The sequence below is a fragment of the Sus scrofa genome, chromosome 3, assembly GCF_000003025.6.
Source record: "Sus scrofa isolate TJ Tabasco breed Duroc chromosome 3, Sscrofa11.1, whole genome shotgun sequence".
NCBI classification, from domain to species: domain Eukaryota; kingdom Metazoa; phylum Chordata; class Mammalia; order Artiodactyla; family Suidae; genus Sus; species Sus scrofa.
The window spans coordinates 108,603,377-108,615,687 of record NC_010445.4 but is presented as its reverse complement, the minus strand read 5'-3'; the positions used below and the strand labels follow the sequence as shown (position 1 = coordinate 108,615,687).

Genomic DNA, 12,311 nt, shown 5'->3' with positions numbered 1-12,311 from the left:
ATCCTTGAAAAAGATACATGCACCTGTATGTTCACTGTAGCACTATTCACAATAGCCAAGACATGGAAACAAACTAAATGTCCAATGGCAGATGAATGGATTAAGAAGCTGAATACCTCTCAGCCATAAAAAGAACAAAATAATGCCATTTGCAGCAACATGGATGGAACTAGAGACTCTCATACTAAATGAAATCAGTCAGGAAGAGAAAGACAAATACCATATTATATCACTTATATCTAGAATCTAATATATGGCACAAATGAACCTTTCCACAGAAAAGAAACAAACTCCTGGACTTGGAGAACAGACTTGTGGTTGCCAAAGGCGAGGGGGAAGGAGTGGGACAGACTGGGAGACTGGGGTTAATAGATGCAAACTATTGCAGTTGGAGTAGATAAGCCATGAGATCCTGCTGTATAGCACAGGGAACTATATCTAGTCACTTATGATGGAACATGATGGAGGATAATGTGAGAAAAAGAATGTATATATATATATATATATATATATATATATATATGTGCGACTGTGTCACTTTGCTGTTCAGTAGAAATTGACAGAATACTGTAAACCAAGTGTAATGGAAAAAATAAAAATCATTAATAAAAAATAAAATAATGGTGCTGGGCAAAAGAATGAGTTTAGATCAATAATATCCCACTGTATACAAAAATTACCATAAAATGGATCAAAGATCTAAATGTAAAAACTAAACTACAAAATTCTTAGGAGAAAAACATAGGAGTATATATTCCTGATCTCGGATGATGCAATGATCTCTTAGATACCATTCCAAAAGTGTAAGTGACAAAAGAAAAGCAGATCCATTGGACTTTATCAAAATTAGAAAATCTGAAAATAATATCATCAAGAAACTTAAAAGACAACCTAACAGAACGGGAGAAAAATTTTGCAAGTCACATATGTGATAAGGGTCTTGTGACTAGAATACATAGATAAAGAACACTTACAACTCAATAACAAAATGATAAATAACCCAATTTAGAAAACTGACAAAAGATGTGAATAGTCATTTCTCCAAAGAAGACAGACAAATGGCCAATAAACAACAAAGAGATACTCAACAGCACAAGCTATCAGGGATCTACAATCAAAAGCACAATGAGGGAGTTCCCGTTGTGGCTCAGTGGGTTATGAACCCAAAGTATCTGTAAAGATGCAGGTTCAGTCCTTGGCCTTGCTCAGTGGGATAAGGATCTGGCATTGCATGAGCTGTGGCTTAGGTCACAGATGTGGCTCAGACCCTATGTTGCTATGACTGTGGCTGTGGCTGGCCAGCTGCAGCTCCAATTTGACCCCTAGCCTAGGAACTTCCAGATGCCACATGTATGTGCAGCCGTAAAAAAGCAACCCCCCCCCCACAAAAAACAAACCCCGCAATGAGATATCACTTCATACCCTCTAGGATGGCTATAATAAAAAAGACAATGAAAAGTGTTGGTGAGATGAAGGCACTTAAAGATGATTCTGAGAAATGGTGCTCTTAGACTGTAAGAATTACTATTATTAAAATGACCATACCACCCAAAGTAATGTACAGATTTTTTTTTTCAGCAGCCTCTGTTGTGTTTATTGATACAAGAAAGGGGTTCACTGGAGAGACATGACTCCAGGCTGGAAAGCATGGGGTGTTCTCCAGTTCTTCCATTTTCCAAACGACGTGGCTGAGACTTACAAAGGATCTGGGGGTGGGTCGCTAGTAATATACAGATTTAATGCAATCCCTATCAAACTACCCAGAACATTTTTCACAGAAGTAGAACACATAATCCTAAAATGTATACAGAACCACAAAAAAGCCCACATTGTCAAAGCAATCCTGAGGAAAAAAGAACAAAGCTGGAGGTATAACCCTTCCAGGCTTTAGACAATGCTACAAAGCTACAGTAATCAAAACTGTGGTCCTGGCACAAAAACAGACATACAGATCAATGGAACAGAATAGAGAGCCCAGAAATAAACCAGCCTATCTACAGTCAATTAACCTATGATAGAGGAATCAAGAATATACAATTAAGAAAAGACAGACTCTTAAAATAAGTAGTGTTGGGAAAACTGGACAGCCTTACATAAAATCATGAGATTTAAACATTCCCTCACATTATACAAAAAAACTAAATTCAAATTGGTTTAAAGAACCAAATGCAAGACCTGAAACCATAAACGACTCTGACAAGAGACCATACTCAGAACACTCTTTGACAGGAATCATAGCAATATTTTCTTGGATCAGTCTCCTAAGGCAAAAGAAATAAAAGCAAAAATAAACACTTTTGCACAGCAAAGAAAACTATCAACACAATGAAAAGACAACTTATGGAAAGAGAGAAAATATTTGCAAATGATGTAACCTACAAGGGCTTTGTTCAAAACATACAAACAACTCATAAACTCAATGTAAAAAAAAAAACCCAATCCAATAAAAATGGGCAGAAGACTTAGACATTTGCCAAAACAAGACATACAGATGGCCTACAGGCACATAAAAAGATGCTCAACATTGCTAATTATTAGAGAAATGCAAATTAAAACCAGTTAGGTATCCCTTCACATCTGTCAGAACAGCTGTCATCAAAAAGTCTACAAATAACAAATCTTGGAGAAAGTGTGAAGAAAAGGGAACCCTGGTACACTGCTGGTGAGAATGTAAGTTGGTGCAGCCAATACTGTGCAGAACAGTATTTATGTTCCTCAAAAAAATAAAAATAGACCTTCCATATGTTTTAGGAATTCCACTCCTGGGTATATAGCTAGAAAAAATGAAAATTCTCTAATTCAAAAAGATAATGCACCCCAATTTTCATAGCAGCACTATTGACAGTAGCCAAGACGTGGGAGCAACCCAGCACTCATCAACAGATGATTGGCTTAAGAAGATGTGATATATACTTAGCCATAAAAATACAATACATACTTAGCCATAAAAAAGAATAAAATATTCCTATTTGCAGCAATGTGGATGGACCTAGAGAATATTATGCTTAATGAAATTATGTCAGAGAAAGACAAATACTCTATATATCACATATGTGGAATCTAAAAAATAATACAAATGAAAGCATATGAAAAACAGAAATAGACTCAGGGACATAGAAAACAAACTTATTGGTTTGCAAAGGGAAGAGGAAGTAGGAAGGGACAAATTAGGAGTGTGGGATTAACAGGTACAAACTACCATATATAGAAGAGATGAGCAACAAAGATACACTATTCAGCACAAGGAATGGTACTATTATCTTAGAATAATCACCTAAAAGGGAATATAATCTTCAAAAATACTGACTTACTATGCTGTATACCTGAAAATAACACGATATTGTAAATCAACTATACTTCAATTAAAAAAAAAGTGTTGGCAATGATGTGGAGAAATTGAACCTCTCGTTCACTGCTAGTAAGAATGTAAAATGGTGCAGCTGCTTTGGAAAGCAGTTTGGCAGATGCTCAAAATGTTATACATCTAGTTACCATATGATCCAGCAAGTCTACTCCTAAGTATACAGATGAAATGCAGTGAAAACATACATCCATGGAAAAACTTGTACACAAACATTCACAGCAGGATTATCCACAATAGTCAAAAAGTAGAAGCTGCTTAAATGTCCATCAACTAAAGGTGAATAAAAGATGGTATATCTACAAAATGGAATATTACTTGGCACTAAAAAGGAATGAAGTACTGATACATGCTACCAACTGGATGAACCTTGAAAATACTATGCTACATGTAAGAAGTCAGTCACAAAAGACCATGTAGTTACATGATTCCAATGATATAAAATGTCCAGAAATGGCAAATCTGTAGATTCAGAAAGTAGATTAGTGGTTGCCTAGGACTAGAGGGATGGACGAAAATAGGAAGTGACTGCTAATGGGCATGGGGTTTCTTTTCGTGATGATAAAAAATGTTCTAAAATTATATTGGGGTGACAGTTGCAAAGCTCTGCGACTATACTGAAAACCATTGAACTGTATATTTTAAATGGGTAAAAGGTAAGCTATGTGAATTATTTCTCAACAGGGCTTTAAAAAAAGGAAGGAGTGGGCAACAGCAACAAAAAAGTGTTTTGAATGCCCTGACTGGGGAAGTGGTTTACATGGATAAGTAATATGGGAAACTAGGGCCAAGACCTGAAGGATCAAAAATTAGGTAACTAACCCAGAGCTGAGCAGACAGTAAGGACGAAGGATGAGGTTGGAAAAAGAACAGAACATGGAAGGAAATAAAGGTAATGGTGGTGGGGTGGGAGTAGAGGTCAGGAAGGGGGAGGGACCCAAGGTGTCGTAGGACAGGTGGACAGGGGCCGATCATGCAGATCCTGTTCATGACTTTAGACTTTTCCTGGGTATCAACAGCAAGGCATTGAAGGGTTTTAACCTGGGGAGTACAATGGTTGGATTTGATTTTTTTTTTTTTTTTTTTTTTTTTTTTGCTTTTTAGGGCTGCATCCCAGGCTAGGGGGTCTAATCAGAGCTACAGCTGCTGGCCTACACCACAGTCACAGCAATGCCAGATCTGAGCCATGTCTGTGACCCACAACAGAGCTCATGGCAATGCCGGATCCTTAACCCACTGAGCAAGGCCAGGGATCGAACCCATAACCTCATGGTTCCTAGTTGGATTCGTTTCCACTGCGCTGTGACAGAAACTCCTGGATTTGAAATTTTTAAAGTGTACTTTGTATGAAATCAATTTAAGGAACATGGGTGGATATGGGAAAATCAGATAGGGGGCCAATGCAAAAGACAGGGAGAAAGATGACATCTGAGAAATCCGAGTTTGAAGAGAAAGCAGGAGTGAGGACATGCAGACAGTTAGGTCTTAGATGAAGTTTAGCTGTAAAGGGAGGAGAGAGATGGAGTTGGAAGGAACTATGAGATGGCAGAAATTTAAAAGATAAATGTGTGTCAATGGGAATTGGAAGACTCCAGAAGAGAGGGGAAAGAATTCATTCCATCAGGCACCTGTGAAAGTGAGAGGTAATGAGATTAGAACATCCTCAGAGAAATAGTCCCTTTAGCATCACGAGATGGTTACAGATGAAAGTGGGTTTGCGCAGTTAGAGGCAGAACTTCATCCTCCTGACTTGGATTCTTCAAAGCAAGGCATGAGCCAGGCATGAGTGGAGGTGGTGGATCTGAGCTCAACCCAACTCTTATCTCCCGAGGTCTGACGGTTTCTATTGCTCTGCATATTAGCCTCCCCTGTAATCAGTGCTTGCCTTTCCCTTTTGGAACTTCAATGAAGAATTTTAGAATTAAACTGAACCACGATTCCACACCATACACAAATGCAAAATGGATGAAAGACTTGAACGTAAGACCTGAAATTATAAAACTCTTAGAAGAACACATAGCGGGTAAGCTCCTTGACATTGGTCTTGCCGAAGATTTTTTTGGGGGGTATTCTACATCGAAAGCAAAAGCAACAAAAGCAAAAATAAACAAGTGAGACTATATCAAACTAAAAAGCTTCTGCACAGGTAAAGGAAATTATTAACAAAGTAAAAAGGCAACCTACTGAGTGGGAGAAAAATATCTGAAAATCAAGTATCTGATAAAGATGATAAAGAACTCATATGACTCAATAGAAAAAACCCAATCTGATTTGAAAATGGGCAGAGGCATGGAAACAATCCAAATGTCCATCGACAGATGATTGGATTCGGAAGATGTGGTATATATACACAATGGAATACTATCAGCCATAAAAAAGGATGACATAATCCATTTGCAGCAACATGGATGGAACTAGAGAATCTCATCCTGAGTGAAATGAGCCAGAAAGACAAAGACAAATACATATGATATCACTTATAACTGGAATCTAATATCCAGCACAAATGAACATCCTCAGAAAAAAATCATGGACTTGGAGAAGAGACTTGTGGTTGCTGATAGAGGGGAGGAGGGAGGATCGGAACTTGGCTTATCAGACACAACTTAGAATAGATTTACAAAGAGATCTGCTGAATAGCATTGAAACTATGTCTAGATACTCATGTTGCAACAGAAGAAAGGGTGGGGGAAAAACTGTAATTGTAATGTATACATGTAAGATACTGACCCCTGCGTACAGTGGAAATAAAAAAAAAAAAAAAAAGAAGATGGCAGAGGATCTGAATAGACACTTTTTCAGAGAAGACATACAAATAGCCAACAGGTACAAGAAAACATGCTCGGGAGTTCCCGCTGTGGTGCAGTGGAAACGAATCCGACTAGGAACCATGAGGTTGTGGGTTCAATCCCTCACTTTGCTCAGTGGATTAAGGATCCTGCATTGCCGTGAGCTGTGATGTAGGTTGCAGATGCGGCTTGGATTTGGTATTGCTGTGGCCCTGGCATAGGCCGGTGGCTACAGCTCCGATTAGACCCCTAGCCTGGGAACCTCCATATGCCTCGGGTGCAGCTCGAGCATCACTAATCATCAGGGAAATGCAAATCAAAACCACAATGAGGTTTTGTCTCACACCTGTTAGAATCACTATTATCAAAAGGAGAAATGTGGATGATACGGAGAAAGGGCAACACTGTCTAGTGCTGGTGGGAATGTAAATTGGTGCAGTCACTGTGGAGAACTGTATGGAGGTTAAAAAGTTAGCAATAGGCTCTGAGCGGCCACCCTCCACAGGAAGCTGAACCAACCCCGAGGGGCATCGGACACACCCCACTGGAGTGAGCACAGCACGTCACCTTTCACGTGTGTCCAGAAAGACTGTGAGCTGTGCGTCTTGCCCTCAGAAGAGGGCCTCCCATGACCAGCTGCCTGCACATCGCCCACTGACTGCCCAGCTGGTGATGTCTTTCTGCCTTGAAGCCTCACTCAGGCCATCTAACGTATCCATGTGAATGACGGGCTCGTCAACAGCCCACAAGACATGACGGCCTCTCAGAATCACTGCAGGCTCAGCTCCTATGCTGTCTCCTAGAGACACATCACAACTTCCAGGCCAAGTGAGTCATAGCATCATCTTTGTGGGAACCTCTGTGTTAGCCTTTGCTACACAGCTTTGTGACTGATCTACTGTTTACATCTCTGTCTCTTTCACTTCACAGCAAGGCGCTCCAGGGCAAGGACCACGTTTGATTTCCCTGAAGACCTATATGTCCAGCTGTCCACAGGGGTGTCCCACAAGCTCATCACCAGGTCCAGAGCTGAACTCAATCTGAAGCACCCCCTTAGGGTCCATATCGCTCCCAAGCCTCTTTTGTCGCACCCGGTATATTAGAATGTAGTTTCCTATTTATGAGACTGCCTCTTCCACTAGGTAGTAAGCAGAAACCATGTGAATTTTATTTATCTTTGTATCCCTGGAATCCAGCACAGTACCTCCCATATAGGAACAATTAATAAACAGTCACTAAACTGAAAAACATTAATAATAGAACTACAATATGATTCGATAATTCTACTTCTGGGTATTTATCCAAAGAAAACAAAAACACTAACTTGAAAAGATATAGGCATCCTCATGTTCATTGCAGCATTATTTACAATAGCCAAGACATGGAAACGACATAAGTCTCCATCAGTGGATGAATGGATAAAGAAAATGTGGTATACGTGTGTGCGTGTGTGCACGCGCTCATGTGTGTGTATACATATATAACCAAATATTATTATTCAGCCATAAAAAAGAAGAAAGTCTTGCCATTTGTGACAACATGGATGAAACTCGAAGGCATTATCCTAAGTGAAATACGTCAGAGAAAGACAAACACTGCGTGATTTCACTTACATGCGGAATCTAATAAAAAATCTAATAATCTAATAAAAAAGTGCACTCGTAGTTATTGAGAACAGAGTTGGGGTAGCCATAGGTAGGGAGTGAGGGAGTTGGTGAAAATGAGTGGAAGGCGGTCAAAAGGTGCAAACTTCCAGTTATGAGATACTTAAGTTTTGGGGCTATAACATACAGCAGGGTGCCTATAGTTAGCAATACTGTTGTATATTTGAAAGTTGCTAAAAGAGTAAGTTATAAAAGTTCTTATCACAAAGAAAATAACTTATAACTATGTGAGATGACAGATTTAACCAAACTTATCGGGTAATCATTTCACAATATAGACATATATCAAATCATTATCTTGTAGGCCCACAATGGATACAATATTAAATGTTGATTGTATCTCAGTAAAAACAAATTTGAAATAAGAATTCTAAATCTCTCACTTATAACTTCCAGACGCTCTTTCATGAATGCCACTGGTCTACATGCTTGGACGAAATCTGCAGCATTGGCCTTGAAACTCATGGGCCAAGCAGCTAAACCTTAGTTCATACAGGTTTAAGGGCTCTGTAATCTCTGCGGGGGGTGAGGGGTTGCCCCCTGGGAGAGAGTCATGTGTGCAGTGCAGGGAAGACGCATTGTGTCGCTGGGATGAAATGATTCTAAAGTTGCCATGCCTTACCTGGGCTCTGGGGTCTGTTCTACTGCTTGCTTCAGTTGTACATCACCAGGTTCATCCACTGAGAAATAAGCATCGTCATTAGAATCAGTCTTTAAACTTGTTAGCTTAATACATGGAAGGGCAAATGGTCACCTCTTCCCTTGAAAGATCTCTGACTAGTCTCGTGAACCTTTTCCAGCTAATTCCAGCTGAAGCAGGAGGTCTCGTCTCCCTGTTATAGCATTTCTTCTACTGTTCCCTGAGGGACAGCTGGGGTTGACCACTTGGCTGGGCCAGGAGGCTCTTTCTGAAACTCACTGGAAGTAAGTTTAATGCACAGTGAGCTCCGCAGGTGTTCCTTAGTTCTCTCTTGGATTTATGACTCCCACCTAATCCTCTGCTTTATTAAGCTATTGGAAAAAAATAAAATCTGTCTGCCAAGATCCTAAAGCAGCCTTGGCAGTCAGCAATATATAAAGGCAGTAATTGGAGGCAGGGGGCCAGCAGCTTGGCTGGCCTTTCACAGACTGATCAATAGGCTCAGGGAGAGAAAGGCCCCCTGGAATCAGATGAGGAGAGCTGGCCTGGGGCTGGGCCCTGTCTCTGGGAGGGAAGGTAGCTCACCTCCATTTTTGTCAGGTAGAGTCCTTTTCCATCCTGGGAGAGATTCTGGAAAGCTTCTAGGGTAAAGAGGAGGAGAGGAATCAGGACAGGCCTGGGCCCACGTGAGAGTAAAACCAGTGTGGGGATTCTCTGAGGAAGCCCCTGAGGGCGCTCAACCTCCCGTCTTCTCCTTCCAGACCAACTCACCCCCAAGGGTCAGCTCAGGGCTCATCTCTTGAAATAGCCCTCTGGCTGCTCTGCCTCCCATCTCCCACCCCTTCCAGCTTCCTTGCACTCTGTACCCTCCACACTTGGCCATGGGAGGTGTGGGCTTGTCATAGGAAGTATTTCAGGGAGTTCCCATCGTGGCTCAGCAGAAACGCATCCGACTAGTATCCATGAGGATGCAGGTTTGATTCCTGGCCTTGCTCAGTGAGTCAGGGATCCAGCGTTGCTGTGAGCTGTGGTGTAGGTTGTAGATGAGGCTCAGATCCTGTGTGGCTGTGACGTAGGCCACCAGCTGCACCTCCAATTCAACCCCTAGCCTGGGAAGCTCCATATACTAAAAAAAAAAAAGAGAGAGTATTTCAGGGGCACCTTCCTTGTCAACCTGCAAATTCTCTGGAGCAAGGGTTATGCCCCTGGCTTCTCTTTTATCCTCCCAGGGCTCTGTTCTCTCCACCTTACTAATGCGTAGCGCAGAGCTGTGGGGTCCAGAGCTGTGGGGGTTGGTGCCACGTTGCAAGGGTGGTGCCAGGATGAGAGTGGAGGCCAGATCCTGCTCCTACCTCAACCACAGCAGCTCCATTTGGAGGGATATTATGGCTCAGGGTTTCACGTGAGATGTCATTAAGAACAAAAGGGCATGCTGCTAAACGTGTCAAAACCTCTGGCCTCCATGGTTGGATTTCTGAGGCCTTAGGGGAGACCTGCCCCCACCTCCTTGCAGTCCTTCTAGCAGAGGCCACATTATCTGCTGCATGACTAAGGAGCAGCTTTAAACCGTAAACAGAGTTTGGAGAGGGGCCACGGTGATTTAACCAGAAAAAGGTGCCGAGGAGGGTGGTGAGTGATCTGGGACTGGCGTTGGGGGGGATTCCTGGGAGAGAAGGCTGCAGGGGGGAGGGGGGGGACACCCGCCAACTACACCATCACAATGGCTCTGTCCCTTGGGGCAAGGGCTCCTAGGCAGGACTCCAGCCCACCGATTACAGAGGCCTTGCCCAGGCCTGGGGCCTGAGCCCACTCCTGGTCCTCTCCTGTGTTCTCTGGTCACTGTGAAGGCCTCCAGGGTGGCTCCCAGGTGACACTTACTGGCCATGGCTTCGAGCCGTATCAGGAAGCAGACCAGGCTGGGGAAGCTGACCCTGCCAGTGCTGTCGCTGTAACGGAGGCTCATGAGATCCAGAAGCTCGCTGGTGACAGAGACCCCTGCAAGGAAGTCTGGGCACAGGGTGAGCCGGTGAGCAGGGAGGAGGCCGGGACTGCCAGGCCAGGTCTGAGAAACCTGTGTCGGGGCCTCGTGACTTTCTATCACGTCCCCTCCTCAGCCCAGCTCGGTGGCCAGTCCTCTCCTTCTCCGGGTATTTATAATTCTCTCATTGCCTCTTGCTTGTTGACTGCTGGGCCCCCTACTCAAGACATTCCAGACTCTTCGTTGTCCTCTGATAATTCCTACGGGGCATGGGAGCTGCCAGGACACCTGAAAAGTTGGCTCCCAGCTCTGCCTCTGTGGGGCCTCTCTCTGCCAGTGACCTTGGCCAGCAGCCTTCCTCCACTGGCCCAGGACTGCATGTGGGTCTTAGGTGTGGATGCTGGAGGAGGGATTCAGCCCTGGCTTGGTCATCCAGGGACGAGGCTGGTCCTCAGAGCACAGACCACAAATAGAAAGGGCAGAGGTGCCCTGATCTGTCGCTAGGAGCTCTGGGGAGGCTGCGACTGCTGAATCGACAAGGCAGACTGAAAATTATTGGGGTCTGGGCACCCTGGGGAGCCAGCACAACCCTGCAAACCAAACCATCCATCAAGGGGACAAGTCTGGTGGCCTGCAGGCCCCATACAGCCAGAGAGATGTTTGGTTTCTCCTACAGGGTTAATCAAATGTGAATTTGAATGCCTTTAGATAGGGCATGCCTCTCCAGCCTGCACATTCTCAAATCACCTCCTTTTTAAAATTTTTTACACAAGCTCCATTGTCCCTTTCAGTTACCGGCCTGACCCCTGCATGTTTTTCAGCAGAATTGTAACTATTCTCTTTCTCCCTTTTATTATTCTGGAGTCATTAGTGAGGCCACCTTTCAAGATTTCATCTTTGACTAGCAGCTATTCAGCGGCTCTCCAAGTGTGACCCCCAGATCAGGAGCTTTGGCCTCCTGGGGAACCTGTCAGAAATACAAATTCTTGAGCCCCACCCAAGTCAAGTCCTGAATCACAAACTTTGCTGGGGCCGGGGGTGGGGGGTGAGGCTCACCTGTCTGAGCTTTAACAAGCCCTCAGGGGGTCTGATGCAAGGAGCTCAAGTTTGAGAACCATAGCCCTCTGCTGTGCAGAATTAAAGGGAGGATATAGAGGCCGAAGTGGGGGTGGGGGCGGGGTGGGGGCAGCAGCTCATGTTTCTACCCGCTTTCCAGGCCCAGAGCCCAGTAGGGAGACCTACAGAGGCTGCTCTTCCAGCGGGAACCTGCAGGAAGCCTATTTCACCTTTCACTAAGGAAGGGAGCAACTTCCCAATTTAATCATGTCCTCACTTAACCATGAACCCCACTGCTACAGCGTCCCCACGGATTTCTGCCCTTCCCAGCTTCAGAGCTGTTGAGACAATCAAATGAGATGACGTGAGTGGAAGGTTTTGCTCAACTAGGTACAGAGCATTTCTGCACTGCCCTCTGCTGTCACTGGCCTTATCCCAGGACTGAAAGCTCTGGCCTCCTTGAAGCAGGTAGACACCATCGGACTTCACTTAGCCCCAGACCCTCTGTGAAGGTATTTAACCCTGACGGCCCAGATGCAGTGAGGGAAGCCCCTTCAAGGCAAGCTCGATTTCTGGCAGGGTATCAGCTACGTGGGGTTATTTCTGCACACGTAGAGCTATGCTGGGGAGAAAAGGCAATCAGGAGAATTGACGGGCAGGCGGGAAGTGAGGCAGGGGAGGAGGGTGTCTGAGGCTGGGCCTGGGAGGCCCCCAGAGGCAGGTGGAAACCAGGGAGGGCATAGCACCTGCGCTCTGCTCCCTCCCACCTGCCCGGTACCTCTGCCAGCCTTGCCGATACCATGCGAGGGATGAAGACACCCCC

General features: G+C 44.1%; 1 protein-coding gene across 2 annotated transcripts in view; it reads right to left on the bottom strand.

The window, feature by feature from the left end:
- The window catches only part of CAPN13 (calpain 13), a 90,377-nt gene that overhangs the window by 5,432 nt on the left and 72,634 nt on the right, over positions 1-12,311 (bottom strand). For both annotated transcript variants that reach the window (XM_021087660.1, XM_021087661.1), the window contains 3 exons: positions 10,333-10,461; positions 9,040-9,095; positions 8,437-8,494 (listed from right to left, as the gene is read on the bottom strand). In XM_021087660.1, the coding sequence (XP_020943319.1) occupies positions 8,468-8,494; positions 9,040-9,095; positions 10,333-10,461 (212 nt within the window). In that variant the 3' untranslated portion in view covers positions 8,437-8,467. The remainder of the gene's footprint in view (positions 1-8,436; positions 8,495-9,039; positions 9,096-10,332; positions 10,462-12,311) is intronic.